A 17,700-nucleotide genomic window follows, 5' to 3' on the forward strand; every position below is an offset into this window, starting at 1 on the left:
GAAGTGCAATCAATCAGTTAATTTGTTATTATAATTGTATCACAAAGTCTTTAATATTAAACTTCTGTATGGTTAAATATTTCAAGTCAAAATTACTGACAAAACAGAGTCCAAATATAACCTGTATACACATCACAAGGGTTAAAATCATTATGAATTGTGACTGGCATATATGAAATAATGACATTTTATTAAAGATTGGAAACTTACAAATGTGTAGAAATGACTTGTCATCTCACACACTCACTCTCGTTAGGAAGGGACTACACTAAGGCTTTGGGGTTGTTTGTAATCTTGGGTGAAGATGCGAGGTGCATGGCTCTATACCCATGGCAGTTTATATTTCTAAGAAAGCTGAAAAGTAGATTGGCCTGTGCTGTATTGGGAAATAGGCAAGACACTTTATCCCAATTGCTTTAGATGACATGCCATGATGGGCCTCCAGTATGTTGTTCAGTTAGATAGACATCAGCTACATGTACAAATGTACTGATACTACAAGAAAGCCGCATGGCTGTTGATGAGGCAACAAGGTCAGCAAGTTATTAAACATACTTTATCTAATAAAAAAATAGTTTGCTCTCTATTTTTATAATACTTAATACATAATTCTTCTTAAAAGAATGCATTATTTCAACAGGTATTATCTTGAATATTGTGTTTATGTTCCAACACCATGACTCCATTAGATCAACTCCTTAGGTAGCCGAAAGTTTGTTAATTAAGTATGATGTTGTTATGGTTTCCTGAGAAAACATATTTCATTAAAGAGTGGGACAATACAATGATATTATGAATTATCTTGTCCTTTCTACATAAATAGATTAGTGAACTACATAGTTTGATAATGTGATTTTACTGAGAAATGCCTATGCATCTGATAATCAGGGTTTAATTTTTTCACAGAGACATGGCGTCAACAAAGAAAGATATGTCTGAAGTCTGTCGGGATACTAATATAGAATTAGATGGTGTGAACGAGTCAACTTTACTACAGAGCCAAAACAAACATTCCAGTGATGTTGACGCAGAGATAGCGACATCAAGGCGATGCATAGGACTGCGGATATGTTGCCACAAGTTTTCAAAACCAATGCGAACTAAATACCATCCATTACCGGAAAATCCGAGCATTTGCCAAAGACTGAAATATTCCTTTCTATGTCCTCCCCATGGGAACATCGCCTGGTACATGCAGTTCCTTATTCTAGCAGGCATAACATGGATAGTTCTTGTTTCCCTGACACACTCTGAGGCCCTCCCAGGGGGAAATTTCTTCTCACTGTTTGTACTATTTTACGGAGCAGTTGTTGGCGGCTACTTAATATCTTTCCTGAGACTACCACCTCTTTTGGGTAAGAAGGTGCATGAGATCGAGATTTCAATTATTGCTTTGGGATGAAGGGATAGCATTGGGATAATGATGATTGTTTGGGATAGGAGTTAGTAGTGGAAACTTTGATGGATGGTTTTGGATGGAGGTTTGGAGTTGAGAGTTTTGGGTGGGTAATTTTAGGTGAAGTTTTGGGGGGGGGGGGATGGTTGGGGTTGAGTTGAGGGATTTGGATGGAAAGTTTTCGGTAAAGTTTTAAGGGTTGGGGATGAGGGTTTGGGAAGGTGGTTGTAGGTGAAGGTGGTTGTAGGTGAAGGTGGTGGGATTTGGAAGAAGAGATTTAGGTGGATGGTTTTAGATGAAGGTGGAAGAGTTTGGGATAAGGGTTTCAGTTGGATGAATTTTTGGATTAAGGATGTGGGATTAAAGTTTTAGATGGAGGGGTATAATGTTGAGGGCAGTTTGGCTAGGATGTATGGGTATTGCAAGTTTTTTCTGTAATGCCTAACTTGATTAAACAAAATGTTATTTGATTTCGTACCTTTCTTCAGGTATGTTAATAGTGGGTGCGGCATTAAGAAACATCCCAGGGGTGAAAATTGTTGGCGAGAGCATTGCCATGCCATGGTCGTCAGCTCTCAGGTCAGTAGGAGCAATGATGTTTGTAATCGACCACAGTTGAGTTGTTTAATTTGTTCTGACAATCTTGTAGATTTTCTGATGGTGTCTTCTTCATAATTCATTCATTTTACGAAAATATCGTAAGCATTTTCTGACATTCATTATAATAAGTGTAAAACCATTTTCCTTAGAGAAATTGGATGAATTCCAAACGAATACTGTAAAATCACATATTTTCGTGGGGCACATGTACTATAATCCATGTCAACTTTTATCTATCTATTATTTGGTGGACATTTAAATTTTTCGAGGCAGAGTGTCTGCAAATTCAACAAAAACTAATCCCCAAAGAAATCAATGCATTTACAGTATATATCAAACTTACATATATTGTTCTTACCTTTTTATTAAATAATAACATCTAAAGATAATTAAGAAAGAATATTTGGTTTAAATAAAGTTTAATGATAGATAATGATAAAAAAATATTTATTACAGACAGATTGCTCTGACAGTGATCCTAATTAGGGCTGGTCTTGGCCTTGACCCAAAAGCTCTACGGAAGCTATCATTCACCGTTCTGCGTCTTGCTTTCATTCCTTGTTTGGCAGAATGTTGTGCTGAGGCGGTCGCAGCCCACTTCCTACTTGGGTTTCCGTGGGAATGGGGATTTATGTTAGGGTAAGTACAAAAATGAACCCTACATATAAAAAAGGGTTACAGAACCAAGAGACGGGAGAACCGATAACATACTGTAATGTTACATAAAATGCCCTTATCTTGATGTGGCTCAAGCAAGTGACCTCCCTTTGTAAAGGCACACAATTTTCAACTGGGATAATGGAGATTATTAAGGAGACCTATACTTTCTACAGCTGTATTCTAAATTGATCTGAGTGACTTGTGCCTCAGGAAGTTGAGATCAGGGACCCTCTTGTGCTGTCATAGTGCATCCTTGGGCAAGACTCTTTACCAATTTGCTCAGAATGAAATGTGGTGGACCTCCTGCATTATGTTCACTGAGGTTGACATGAGTTACTATGTAGTCACAAGGTAACCCTTACTCAAAGTGATTCTGAAAAATAAAAATGAACTCAGGAGGCCAGGTAGTTAAGAATTTTGGTGATATTTTGTACAGCATGCAGATGATGTGGAGAAATGTATAAAAAACATTAAGAAATGAATATTCATAAAAATCATAAATATGGTGAAATATAATGTATACATGGATACCATGTAATGGAACAAAAAGTGAACTCAATCACTGGTACTGAAGTGTTGATTGACAACAACTTCCTACTACTTACCTGCAGGTTCAGATTTACTGCTGTATCATGTAATCTTTGACTAACTAAGCAACTTTGATACCAACAGATTTGTACTGGCTGCAGTGTCCCCTGCAGTTGTTGTTCCAAGTCTACTCAGTCTTTCAGACCGAGGGTATGGCCTGGACAAAGGTATCCCCACACTGGTCATTGCCGCAGCCAGCGTTGATGATGTTTTGGCCATTACTGGATTTGGTGTAGTCCTGGGAATATCATTTTCTACAGGTAAGTCTCTAAAAATATCCTTCTCCAACCTTCTCTACAGGTAAGTCTCTAAAAATATCCTTCTCCAACCTTCTCTACAGGTAAGTCTCTAAAAATATCCTTCTCCAACCTCCTTCTCCAACCTTCTCTACAGGTAAGTCTCTAATAATATCCTTCTCCAACCTTCTCTACAGATAACAGTCCACAAAATCCCCTTCTCTACAGGGAAGTCTCTAATAATATCCTTCTCCAACCTTCTCTACAGGTAAGTCTCTAAAAATATCCTTCTCCAACCTTCTCTACAGGTAAGTCTCTAATAATATCCTTCTCCAACCTTCTCTACAGGTAAGTCTCTAAAAATATCCTTCTCCAACCTTCTCTACAGGTAAGTCTCTAAAAATATCCTTCTCCAACCTTCTCTACAGGTAAGTCTCTAAAAATATCCTTCTCCAACCTTCTCTACAGGTAACAGTCCACAAAATCCCCTTCTCTACAGGTAAGTCTCTAAAAATATCCTTCTCCAACCTTCTCTACAGGTAAGTCTCTAATAATATCCTTCTCCAACCTTCTCTACAGGTAAGTCTCTAATAATATCCTTCTCCAACCTTCTCTACAGATAACAGTCCACAAAATCCCCTTCTCTACAGGTAAGTCTCTAATAATATCCTTCTCCAACCTTCTCTACAGGTAAGTCTCTAATAATATCCTTCTCCAACCTTCTCTACAGGTAAGTCTCTAAAAATATCCTTCTCCAACCTTCTCTACAGGTAAGTCTCTAATAATATCCTTCTCCAACCTTCTCTACAGGTAAGTCTCTAATAATATCCTTCTCCAACCTTCTCTACAGGTAAGTCTCTAATAATATCCTTCTCCAACCTTCTCTACAGGTAAGTCTCTAATAATATCCTTCTCCAACCTTCTCTACAGGTAAGTCTCTAATAATATCCTTCTCCAACCTTCTCTACAGGTAAGTCTCTAATAATATCCTTCTCCAACCTTCTCTACAGGTAAGTCTCTAATAATATCCTTCTCCAACCTTCTCTACAGGTAACAGTCCACAAAATCCCCTTCTCTACAGGTAAGTCTCTAATAATATCCTTCTCCAACCTTCTCTACAGGTAAGTCTCTAATAATATCCTTCTCCAACCTTCTCTACAGGTAAGTCTCTAATAATATCCTTCTCCAACCTTCTCTACAGGTAAGTCTCTAATAATATCCTTCTCCAACCTTCTCTACAGGTAAGTCTCTAATAATATCCTTCTCCAACCTTCTCTACAGGTAAGTCTCTAATAATATCCTTCTCCAACCTTCTCTACAGGTAAGTCTCTAAAAATATCCTTCTCCAACCTTCTCTACAGGTAAGTCTCTAAAAATATCCTTCTCCAACCTTCTCTACAGGTAACAGTCCACAAAATCCCCTTCTCTACAGGTAACAGTCCACAAAATCCCCTTCTCTACAGGTAAGTCTCTAATAATATCCTTCTCCAACCTTCTCTACAGCTAACACTCCACAAAATCCCCTTCTCTACAGGTAAGTCTCTAATAATATCCTTCTCCAACCTTCTCTACAGCTAACACTCCACAAAATCCCCTTCTCTACAGGTAAGTCTCTAATAATATCCTTCTCCAACCTTCTCTACAGCTAACACTCCACAAAATCCCCTTCTCTACAGGTAAGTCTCTAATAATATCCTTCTCCAACCTTCTCTACAGCTAACACTCCACAAAATCCCCTTCTATTTTTAGATACTTAATGAGTCCAGAACAGGTAACAGTCCACAAAATCCCCTTTCTACAGGTAAGTCTCTAATAATATCCTTCTATTTTTCTACAGAGTAAACTCTAAGAGATTTACCTGGCTATTTCTCTACAGGTAGAACTCTAAGAGATTTACCTGGCTATTACAGGTAAGTCTGGCTATTTTTAATACTTTGAGTAGAACGTAAGAGATTTCTGGCTACAGATACTTTGAGTAGAACTCTAAGAGATTTACCTGGCTATTTTTAGATACTTTGAGTAGAAAAAGAGATTTACCTGGCTATTTTTAGATAATAACTTTGAGTAGAACAGGTAAGAGATTTACCTGGCTATTTTTAGATACTTTGAGTAGAACGTAATAAGATTTACCTTGGCTATTTTAAAAATACTTTGAGTAGAAGGTAAGTCTCTAATAAGATTTACCTTCTATTTTTAAGTCTCTAATAATATCCTTCTCCATCCTTTTACAGATAACAGTAGAACTCTAAGAGATTTACCTGGCTATTTTTAGTCTTTGAGTAAAATATCCTTTGAGTACAGGTAACTCTAAAGAGATTTACCTGGCTATTTTTAGATACTTACAGTAGAACTCTAATAAGAGATTTACCTGGCTATTTTTAGATAACATCCACAAAACTCTACAGGTAACAGTCCACAAAAACAGTAACTACAGGTAACACTCCAAAGATTTACCTGGCTATTTTTAGATACTTTGAGTAGAACATAAGAGATTTACCTGGCTATTTTTAGATACTTTGAGTAGAACATAAGAGATTTACCTGGCTATTTTTAGATACTTTGAGTAGAACTCCAAGAGATTTACCTACAGGCTAACTCTCCACAAATATTTTTACAGGTATTTTTAGATACTTTGAGTAGAACGTAAGAGATTTACCTGGCTATTTTTAGATACTTTGTAACAGTAGAACATACAGGTAGATCTCCTGGCTATTTTTAGATACTTTGAGTAGAACTCCTTAAGAGATTTACTCTCCACAAATATTTTTAAGCTATACTTTGAGTAGAACTCTAAAGATTTACCTGGCTATTTTTACAGATACTCTCCACAAATCTCCTTCTCTAGATGTAACTCTCCACAAATCCCCTTCTCTACAGGTAACTCTCCTCATATCTCCTTCTCTACAGGTAACTCTCCACATATCTCCTTCTCTACAGGTAACTCTCCACAAATCTCCTTCTCTACATGTAACTCCTCAACATTGTCCTTCTCCAAAGGTAATACTCGACAAATCCCCTTCTCTACAGGTAACTCCAAACTTATCCTTCTCCACAGGTAACTCTCCACAAATCTCGTTCTCCACAGGTAGCACTCCACAAATCTCCTTCCTTACAGGTAACACTCCACAAATTTCCTTCTCTACAGGTGATACTCCACAAATCTCCTGCTCTACTGGTAACTCTTCACAAATCTCCTTCTCCACAGGTAACACTCCACAAATCTCCTTCTCTACAGGTAACACTCCACAAATTTCCTTCTCTACAGGTAACTCTCCTCAAATCTCCTTCTCTACAGATAACACTCCACAAATTTCCTTCTCTACAGGTAACACTCCACAAATCTCCTTCTCTACAGGTAACTCTCCACAAATCTCCTTCTCTACAGGTAACACTCCACAAATCTCCTTCTCTACAGGTAACATTCCACAAAACTCTTTCTCCACAGGTAACTCTCTGAAATTATCCTTTTCCCCGGCAAGTCTTAAATAATATCCTCAACAGGTAAGTCTCAAAATTATCCTCCACATGTAAGTCTCAAATCATTTCTTCTGCACAGGTAAGTCTGTAAAATGTCCATCTCAACAAGTTAGTGGCCCTTGGTGAATGTATATATAAAAGAACACTGTCTCAGATGCTCTGATGACCTGACAATATACCTATCTGTTATTATGATATAAGTAATATTTTCCAGGTGACATTGCTTTGACAATTGTGAAGGGTCCTCTGGAAGCCCTGTTGGGAATTGTGTATGGGATTGTGGTTGGAGTTGTCATGTGGTATCTCCCATCTAAGGATACAGTGAGTAAAGTATCAGAAATTAATCAGGCTATTTTAAGATTCAGTTTGTAGAACATTAGAGATTTATCTTGCTATTTTTAGATACTTTGAGTAGAACGTAAGAGATTTACCTGGCTATTTTTAGATACTTTGAGTAGAACATTAGAGATTTATCTTGATATTTTTAGATACTTTGAGTAGAACGTAAGAGATTTACCTGGCTATTTTTAGATACTTTGAGTAGAACATTAGAGATTTATCTTGCTATTTTTAGATACTTTGAGTAGAACGTAAGAGATTTACCTGGCTATTTTTAGATACTTTGAGTAGAACGTAAGAGATTTACCTGGCTATTTTTAGATACTTTGAGTAGAACGTAAGAGATTTACCTGGCTATTTTTAGATACTTTGAGTAGAACGTAAGAGATTTACCTGGATATTTTTAGTAACTGGTATAAATTATCCGATATTTATGTGGCTAATTTTAGATACTTTGAGTAGAATACCGGAGATTTACAACTTGATTAATACTAATTTTAGTTAAAGCTTTCTTGTTTTATTCCAGAACAACCCTGCACTTTACCGGTCACTGTTGTTATTAGGAGGTGGACTGATGGCCACATTTGGGAGTTCTGCCGTCCATCTGTCAGGTGCTGGGCCTCTTGGCTGCCTCACTCTTGCCTTCATTGCAGCACTTCGCTGGAGGAAAGAAGCAGAAAAGGAAGGAGATGTATAAATATATTACATACCTACCTTATAGTTAAATAGCCTATGTGATACAAACTTAGATTACATACCTACCTTATAGTTAAATAGCCTATGTGGTACAAACTTAGATTACATACCTACCTTATAGTTAAATAGCCTATGTGATACAAACTTAGATTACACACCTACCTTATAGTTAAATAGCCTATGTGATACAAACTTAGATTACACACCTACCTTATAGTTAAATAGCCTATGTGATACAAACTTAGATTACATACCTACCTTATAGTTAAATAGCCTATGTGATACAAACTTAGATTTCATACCTACCTTATAGTTAAATAGGCCATGTGATACAAACTTTATATGGATCACTGAGATCAGGATGGTCAACTACTATACCAGGAAGTAAATATCTCATTCCGTAATAATAAAACAGTGATAAAAGTAAACAATAACCCACCAGTAAACAATAACCTGCCAGTAAATAATGACCCATCAGTAAAAAATGACCCACCAGTAAATAATAACCCACCAGTAAACAATAACCCTGACCCCACAATAATAGAAGTTTATGTGCAGTAGTTTCCTGACTCCAGGATTAAACAGAGATATGGCTTCTTTGTTGGATGATTGAGGCCAGATGAGTTATGAAATTGTTTCATTGTAGTTGTGTGTATATCATTATAGAATGGAATCAATGATATGGTGGCACTACTATGGATGATTTTCCAGCCTTTGTTGTTTGGTCTGATCGGTGCTGCAGTTGACGTCAACACCATAGATGGTGGCACTGTAGGTAAGCACCACATTTATTTTTCATTTTAATTCTGATAACCTAATATTGATGAATGGACTTAATGAGTTTGGTTTAAATTCCAAAATATTTCCTAACTTGTAAGTACTCTAGAAGACATACTATGTTATCTGGTGACCAGAGTTTGCTGAATTCTGTACCATTGACAGTATAGCTATGCAAAAGATTCCACTATACTGTACTGCATTCGAGATATTTTTCAAAATTATCAGAAATGATCCTTGCAACTTTAGCTTCACAATTAAAAAGCAATGCAAACAACCTGAAGTAGATTGTAAACATAATACATTTTTTGTAATTTCATTTAAATCCCTCTGAGTGTCTAGATAATGATAAGATGAACAAATCAATATATCGCTATATTGTGTATCTCGAATAGCTATAGAGTAATATAGATTTTCCCACATGGTGTATCTTGACCAATTCTGCTCTCGAATAAGGAATAAAGGGAGGTAATTTGAAAAATTAAAATCTTAATAAGCCTGAAGTTTACTTGAATAAAGTTGCAAAAACTTATGATTAGCATCCGACACATTTCTTAAAAGTGATTAACAGTGGTATGGCATTAGATATTCTTATATTTCATGTGTATGACATCACAAACACCTATGCTTACTGCCCCTACCCTGTGATTATCAGAAACTTTATGAGATTCCAAAATTGTTCAAAAAATTGTATGTTTTACAGCTGTAACTATGGAAATGTAATTTTATGACAAGGTTAACATGATTATATGCCTAGTCTATGAGAAATACGCACACATTATTGAGTAAAAATGATCAAAATAGAGAATTTATCCAAAATTAAAAAACTCATACTTTTCTTCATAGTTATCATGGATACCACACATTAAACTATTGGAATTGCCATGAAATTTAGTTTAAATACATTCTAAAGTTGTTACTGACTTATTTCATACCTGCACCTACTGTAGAACAGTTTTCCAACTGATATCAAGCCTTTGAAAAAAGCTGAAATTCTCACCCACAAGAACACCCAAATTACCTCCCTTTATGCACCCGAGATGAAATTGAAAAAAAATATGAACAAGTCTCAGTGTCTTTTTTTTTTATGTATTTATAGCAATTATGAATAGAATTAAACTTAATCAAACAAAGTAAAACACATTTTACATAGATTAAATTTTTTTAATGTGCTGTAAGGTAGCAGGAAACAGTTAATTTGCATTTTTCCTGAAATTATTGGTCATGTTTGAGATATACAGGTATAGCAGATTGGTTATGAAAAATACATCCTTACATGTACATATGTTTATAAACTACATAACAATTACATTAATGGTAGAGAGATAAAATTTGTGTAAATAAAAAATTTGCTCTGATTTCTGACATGTGATTGCCATCTTTACCTACTGAAAAAATGCTAAAAATGCAAAAATACTGCTTATTCCAACCTAACACTACAACTTTATAGAAGAAATTTATTTATAAACACCTATCTTAAAATCAACAACACTGTCATGGTAACAAACCACTTACATTTCAGCGAATTCCAACTCGAGGAAATCCTTCATAACATGACCACATGTAAACACTATGAAAATTTCTTTTCCTTTAAAGCTGGTTTTTGTTGCATAGACACAGATTCGTGACTGCCCAAATAGTAATCTCCAACAGAAAGCTAAGATATTATTCTGAAAAAAATGAAACCCCACGTTGTCCGCTTCAACATGACAAGACCAATTTTAGCATGGATTTATTTTTTAAATTTTAAATAAAACCTTTATAATGGGGGTAATCTAATGAACAAAAATATCACTCATGGCCACACAGAGAAACTGTGTACTGCTACCATTACATTTGACTGTCTATTTCTGGTGTCATTTGCCATGCATAAACTACTCACATTTTGAACTTCTCAAATGCTATTGATAGTGTTTTACCTGTAACCTTTCAGGAGTGATCCTGAGTTGAGTTGATCGCGGTCAACAATTGTGTAGGACATTTTGAATCCAAAAGCCCATAGACCTGTATTGTGTAAAGAATTTGTAAGTTATTAAATTGTTTGTCAGTATTTCGCTGTGGGAGGAGTTTTAATTTTACATAATTTCATAAATTGATTTAAGAATTGTGTTATTGACTGTAGGTCTAGCCATGGGAACCCTTGCCATTGGTTTGTTTGTGAGACTGTGTGCATCATTTGGAGCAGTGCTGTTCTCTGGTCTCAACGTAAAGGAAATGCTCTTTATCCCAATAGCCTGGCTCCCTAAGGCCACGGTACAGGTAAATACATTTATAGACCCTAATTGGTAATTTGGTATTTACATCAGTACTTCCATGATCATTGCACATTTTGTACAAAAAGATACAAGAAAGTGAAAATTTCAAGAGGAGATAATACAATATTAACAATGATGATATGTTTGTGTCAGGGAAATGATAAGAAAATTAGGTATCAAATTTTGAAGATTACTGAATACAAACTTGAATTAATATGTTTGCCATATTGATCTCATTGAGAAATATTCTATTTCTTTGTGTGAGGTGAAACTGGACGTGTTTGATGCGTGTTGGTTTGCCTGTTGGTTCTGTCGTTGTATACCTTGTTCTCATTTGAGAAAATGATGCTACTTACTTGGAACAACAAAGTTTTACATATGGCAGGTGTCATTAATGAAGCAGAAGATGCTTACTCTCCCTGAACACCTGGTCTTATTCTCCTTGTACATTTTCAGGAATCTCCCTGTAAATCGTTCTTTTGTTCATATTATGCCCTAGTTTTATGGAATTTGAGATTGTATTATGATTATGTTGCCATGTTGGTATTTTCTTGATTTTTTTTATTTTTGTATCTAGAGCATTTAAGGGCTGGAAAATAATCTTTACATTATCTATATCATACATAGCATTTTGGTGTACAGATGCATTAAAATCATAATTGAAGAATATTCATGAATGCCAACTTGGAGTAATCTCCCCTGGTTCCATATTATCATCATCATGTTTTGTCATTATAATTTGTATGGTTTCAGGCAGCCATTGGTGGAATAGCTTTGGACGAGGCAACCAAGCGAGGGGATGCCAATTTGATGGCATTGGGGACATCGGTACTGACGATTGCAGTGTTGTCAATTATAGTTACAGCTCCAATAGGCGCCGCCCTCATTGCTATTTTTGGACCAATGTGGTTGGAGAAACGAAAGGAGAACAAAGATGGTAATGATGATGACAATGAAAATGACAATGATAATGTCATTTGATTTACATTGAGGTTGTTTATTTCTGTCAAGAACAGTAATGAGGAAGATGATGACGACAATGGTGACAGGATTGCGACAATGATGAGGAGGAGGATGTCATTTACAACAACAATGAGGAGGAGGATGACGACAATGGTGACAGGATAGCGACAATGAGGAGGAGGATGACGACAATGGTGACAGGATAGTGACAATGAGGAAGAGGATGACGACAATGGTGACAGGATAGCGATGACAATGATGATGATGGCAACAATGTCAAAATTCACAACAAAGTCAACTTTTTCCTATCAGAGGAAATAACTATAAAATATGTTAAAGAGCAATGTAACAGTCATCCTAGAAGATGATAAGTTACATTTAGTATCAGAAAGAAAACAAAGTTTATCATTTCAAACATTCAGTGTTTACCTATTGTTGAATTTAAAAAAGGGATCAAGGAAATTTTCATCTAATGCAGTCCATTTTATCATTGAATGAACATGCAATTTTTCTGTACACTTCTGTAAAGATTTGATTGAACATATAATGCTAGGGCTTTGTCCATTTTTTACTTCAGTCTGTCTGTCATAAACTTTTTGTCCAGAGATTTCCAGTCTTAACTTTCAAACAATCCTAAAACTGTAAGGCCTTAATTACCAATAATTAAGATGGTAGATTTCCTAATCGTAACAAGAAGTTGTATTTTTATGATAAATGACATTTTGGTTGCTGAATTTTTTGAAGATTTATTGATCCTTTTTAAATTGTTATTGACATCTTGTCTAGAGATCTGTTTTTGACTCTCTTTGGACGCTGGTCGGCGCTATGACCATGTTTGACTCTCTTTGGACGTTGGTCGGCGCTATGACCATGTTTGATTCTCTTTGGAAGCTGGTCGGCTCTATGACCATGTTCGTCTCTCTTTGGATGTTGGTCGGCTCTATGACCATGTTCGACTCTCTTTGGAAGCTGGTCGGCTCTATGACCATGTTCGACTCTCTTTGGAAGCTGGTCGGCTCTATGACCATGTTTGACTCTCTTTGGAAGCTGGTCGGCTCTATGACCATGTTTGGCTCTCTTTGGAATCTGGTCGGCTCTATGACCATGTTCAACTCTCTTTGGAAGCTGGTCGGCTCTATGACCATGTTTGATTCTCTTTGGATGTTGGTTGGCTGTATAACCATGTTCGTCTCTCTTTGGATGTTGGTTGGCTCTATGACCATGTTCAACTCTCTTTGGAAGCTGGTCGGCTCTATGACCATGTTTGATTCTCTTTGGAAGCTGGTCGGCTCTATGACCATGTTCGTCTCTCTTTGGATGTTGGTCGGCTCTATGACCATGTTTGACTCTCTTTGGAAGCTGGTCAGCTCTATGGCCATGTTCGACTCTCTTTGAAAGCTGGTCAGCTCTATGACCATGTTTGACTCTCTTTGGAAGCTGGCTGGGTCTATGACCATGTTTGGTTCTCTTTGGAAGCTGGTCAGCTCTATGGCCATGTTTGACTCTCTTTGGAAGTTGGTCGGCGCTATGACCATGTTTGATTCTCTTTGGAAGTTGGTCGGCTCTATGACCATGTTTGACTCTCTTTGGATGATGGTCGGCGCTATGACCATGTTTGACTCTCTTTGGAAGCTGGTCAGCACTATGACCATGATATGAAGGTGAATTTTCCACACCGACTTTTGATTTATTGTTTTTAATGGGTACGTTTTTGTTATTTATCTTCTCTGAAGATCTCCTATCTCAGTTTTGGATCAGTCTGATGAGTTGGGTTTATCTTCACAACTAGTAGTTGTGCCTTCGTTGATGGCATTTTAATTTTTCAAGAAGAAAGAAATGTAATCCTGATTACCTACCTCAATTGTCAACCAATCTCTTTAAAAGTTTATAAACTTAATTAAAATAGGGGAAAGCTGTTTTAATTTAACGAGAGTTGTTATGACATGAAACTGACAAATAGTGATAGCTCCTCCCTGAATTACTGATATGAAAAACATAATGTACTTTCTTTTCAATGCCAAAATGAATGTTGAAGTGATTATAATGCTTTTGTTTGGTTATTGTGTCATGATACGGGTCCATTTTAAAACCTTTATTTGAAAAGACAGTAAGCTATAAGTCATCATCCTAGAGAACAGTTTCTGATTCTCCATCGTCCCTGTTAAGTTTATGCAACCCTCCTGTTAACCCCTTGTTGAATTTTTTGTCACTATTCCATCATTGTAGGTTTTATATTTTCATTCAAATTTGTTTTAGTTTTATAATGGATAAATGTGACATTCAGTCAATCTAGGGTCCTGAAATGGATTAAATAAAATGGGTTTTTTTTTTTTATTATTTTTTTCCCAAGTAGTGCTGGATCACTGCAGTGAAGATTTCATTGGTCTTTTGTATACAATTATGAAGTTAAAGTATTGATATTTAAAAAAACAGATTTTAAATATTGTTTTAGTAGGCCTTCTGGACCCAATCAGGTGACTGAGATCAGGTTGACCTTTTAGGTTTTGGTCCATTTATATATATAAACATCATTCCTATATTCACTAAACTTTGTTTCCTCACTAGGGTAAATGATGATATTACTAGATAATGTATGAATATTCATGTTTTTAACATTTTTATAGCGTTACAGTAACTGTAATACTTTTGTATGAGAAATATATGCATCTGTTTTTGCTCACTAATGAACTTATTCTCAGATTGATAAAGTTACAATGTAAAGGCAGTATTTATAAAAATGTTATACACTGTGTGAAAAAGTGAATGCATTGATACTAACTAATGTGATATAGAGTTGAAAATATTTGTCAGATTTTATTTGTATGCATCCCTGGTTAGTCTTATTAAGCTGTCAATGTTTGTGAGCCGCTGTCAACAGTTATTACTAGTCTATGGTTGGTGTTGTATCACCTTAATTATCAACAGTGTTGTAGGTGTTTTTAATTATTTTTGTTGATGAATGTGACACTTATTGTAACTGTTTCAGTCAATTATTGTATCATTCATGGTTTAGATATGTTGTACCCTACCATACAGTTACTAATTAGGACTCAGCCAATCAGCTGACATCTTAGTCACTACTCCTGACTAGTCACGTGATCCAATCATCTGGCCTCTAAGCCAATAATGCTGGCTAGTCACATTAGCCAATCAGCTGACCTCTTAGTCACTACTCCCGACTAGTCACATGGTCCAATCATCTTACCTCTAAGCCAATACTGCTGGCTAGTCACATCGGCCAATCAGCTTGCCACCCTCAGTGAAGTCAAAAGTAAGGGTAAACAATAGGATTTTGCAACAGTTATTGCTACACTAGCCAACAGGCAATCTTCAAGGTACCAATATATAGTATAGTAGACCAATATAGTAACTTTTACTCTATCATTCAATAATCGTAGAGAGTTGTCTCCCTTCGGCCAGTCATAATCACCAGTCTTGCATGAAAGAGTCTAGTCAATACATAGTGTGTTGCGAAAGTGGTGCTATACTGTCAAACAAATTATCAAAACACTGTGAACCTGTGTTCAGCACATGATGTGAATTTCGTATACTGGATAATATATTTTTATTCTTACATTGCTGTCTTGAGTCTTTTGTCATAAAATGGTTGCATTATTATCTAGCTGGCACAGAGGAACTTGAAACAGTTTGATATCTTTTGATGGAGCCATTTTGGAGAATTACACAAACATTTGAGGGAACATGTCTTTGAGATGACTCTTTCACCATTCATCAACAACTCTGCATTGTATTCACTATTCTCTGCAATGTCTAGAATGTCTATTGGAATACAATGTCATTGTCACCTGGAAAATTCTAGATGTCAAATACTGCTCTTGAAGAATTTCTCTTCAACTTCCTGGGTTGTGTGTAAGCCTTATTAGACAGAGGTGCCATGTTTTTATCTCTGACAGAGGCATTGGAATAATTAAACAATCTCTGTCCAACCATTAAAAGTGGATCAACAGATAAACTGTAAATCATTTAAATTTTGCGAATACTTTATTTCGCGAACTTACCTTTTCAGACATATTCATGAATACATGATTTTGCAAATGCTGACTAGAAAGGCTTAAAATTGGAATATATATAAACAATTCCTCAAAGCTTTTTTAACATTAACCAACCATTAATTTACAGCTGTATGTTAGTTAACACTGGCCAGATTGACATTTTTTATCAATCTATTTTCCTTTGAATCCCAGTTTATTTTGAGTAACAACAAATTTTTTTTTTTCCACTAACCACCGGTTAGTTTTGACCAACTTTTGAGCAACTGGAGCCTGGACTTTTTAAGACTCCAATATCAATAACCAGATAACTTGAACGCCAACCAGAAATATTTTTTTACAAGGAAGGACTTGAATTCGTGATTGACTCTTTTTGTGTATTAACTCGGAAATAAATCCCACGCAAATTATGAAAGATTTACATCAATAAAATTTTATAAGATAACGAGACCTGGAAATGGACTGATAATCGTTAAAATTTTATTTTCACTACTTTAATTGTATGTAGCCAAATTGTGACATATCCTTCCATGCCCAGTTCTATTACATTCCATATATTTTCTTAAACAAAACAATTCTTCAATTCAGTTAAATACTTTTGCAAATTTCATTTTATTTATAAATCCACATGACAATTCACAATGACAAAATACAACAACACAAATTCAAAGCATCAAAAATACAATATATGGAGTATTGCCAGCACAGAAACTACCAATGGTGTTTGCATTCCTGGCAATCTGAATGCTGACTGGATCAAGACAATTCCCTTTGAACCGTTTCCATGATTCATTGGATTTGCACGTATTTAGTTGACATTCAAATTTCCCAGGAATGCTTACAGTTCTATGCTTAACTACACACTCTCTAGAATATGGTGACTCTGATGATTTGATATTCAATCACCTTGAATTATTTTCACCGTTGAAATATTCTTTAACTTTATAAAGACTTTGGATTTAGATATATATCTTACATTCTTTTAACATAAAATACATCTTAATGTTACAAATTCTTTTTGAAAGTCACATCTATGGTTGAGATGATATATACTAAAGATGAATTTCTGAGGCTGACTAAAATTCTGGCAGTATTTTCAATCAGTTTGATGATCTTGTAACATAATACTGACATACCATGAAGGACAAAGTCTGTTTATACAAAATTTAGCTGTATTTTACCCAAATATGATCGAGACCAAATTAGATCAAAATCTAATTATGTTGTTCTTGACGTGTAAAACATTTAAAAAAAAAAAAAGAATTGATAAACGAAAAAAAGGATGGATGACCGACAAGAAAAAATGATGCTTCACCATTGCATACTGTGTATAAATCTGATCTTTAATGAACTAGGACTGACCAAAAAATAAATAATTTCACATTTATTATTTTCATTATATCTCATCTTGATCTCTTATGATATGTCAAACAAGGGGGGAATATTTATTGAATAAGAAACTTTTTATAAAAAATAGGTATTCTTTTACATAAGAAAAATAAACAAAGACAAACAAAGGCCAAAGATCTAGAAAAATTAATGCTGTTACGGCTTCTCATTTATAATATCTAAACCACTACTGATTATAAACACAAAAATAAAAAAAGAAGATAAAGAATGCATTCTTACTGATATGGAACTTGTATGTAGTTAGGTTCAAAACATGGTTAAAAAAACAAATAATTTTAACATTTAATTGTATA

At 35.4% G+C, this 17,700-nt stretch overlaps 1 protein-coding gene across 1 annotated transcript; it reads left to right on the plus strand.

The window, feature by feature from the left end:
* Positions 1-910: 910 nt before the first annotated feature.
* On the plus strand, positions 911-13,082 carry LOC132561570 (sodium/hydrogen exchanger 9B2-like). Its single transcript, XM_060226256.1, has 9 exons — positions 911-1,355; positions 1,885-1,975; positions 2,453-2,635; positions 3,329-3,504; positions 7,172-7,278; positions 7,823-7,987; positions 8,659-8,767; positions 10,892-11,028; positions 11,778-13,082. The coding sequence occupies exons 1-9, from the start codon at positions 911-913 to the stop codon at positions 12,003-12,005; spliced, it is 1,641 nt and encodes a 546-aa protein (XP_060082239.1). The 3' UTR covers positions 12,006-13,082.
* Positions 13,083-17,700: the final 4,618 nt, after the last annotated feature.

This window comes from Ylistrum balloti, unplaced genomic scaffold (genome assembly GCF_031769215.1).
Source record: "Ylistrum balloti isolate Yb309-2 unplaced genomic scaffold, AGI_CSIRO_Ybal_v1 Utg371226, whole genome shotgun sequence".
Lineage (NCBI taxonomy): Eukaryota > Metazoa > Mollusca > Bivalvia > Pectinida > Pectinidae > Ylistrum > Ylistrum balloti.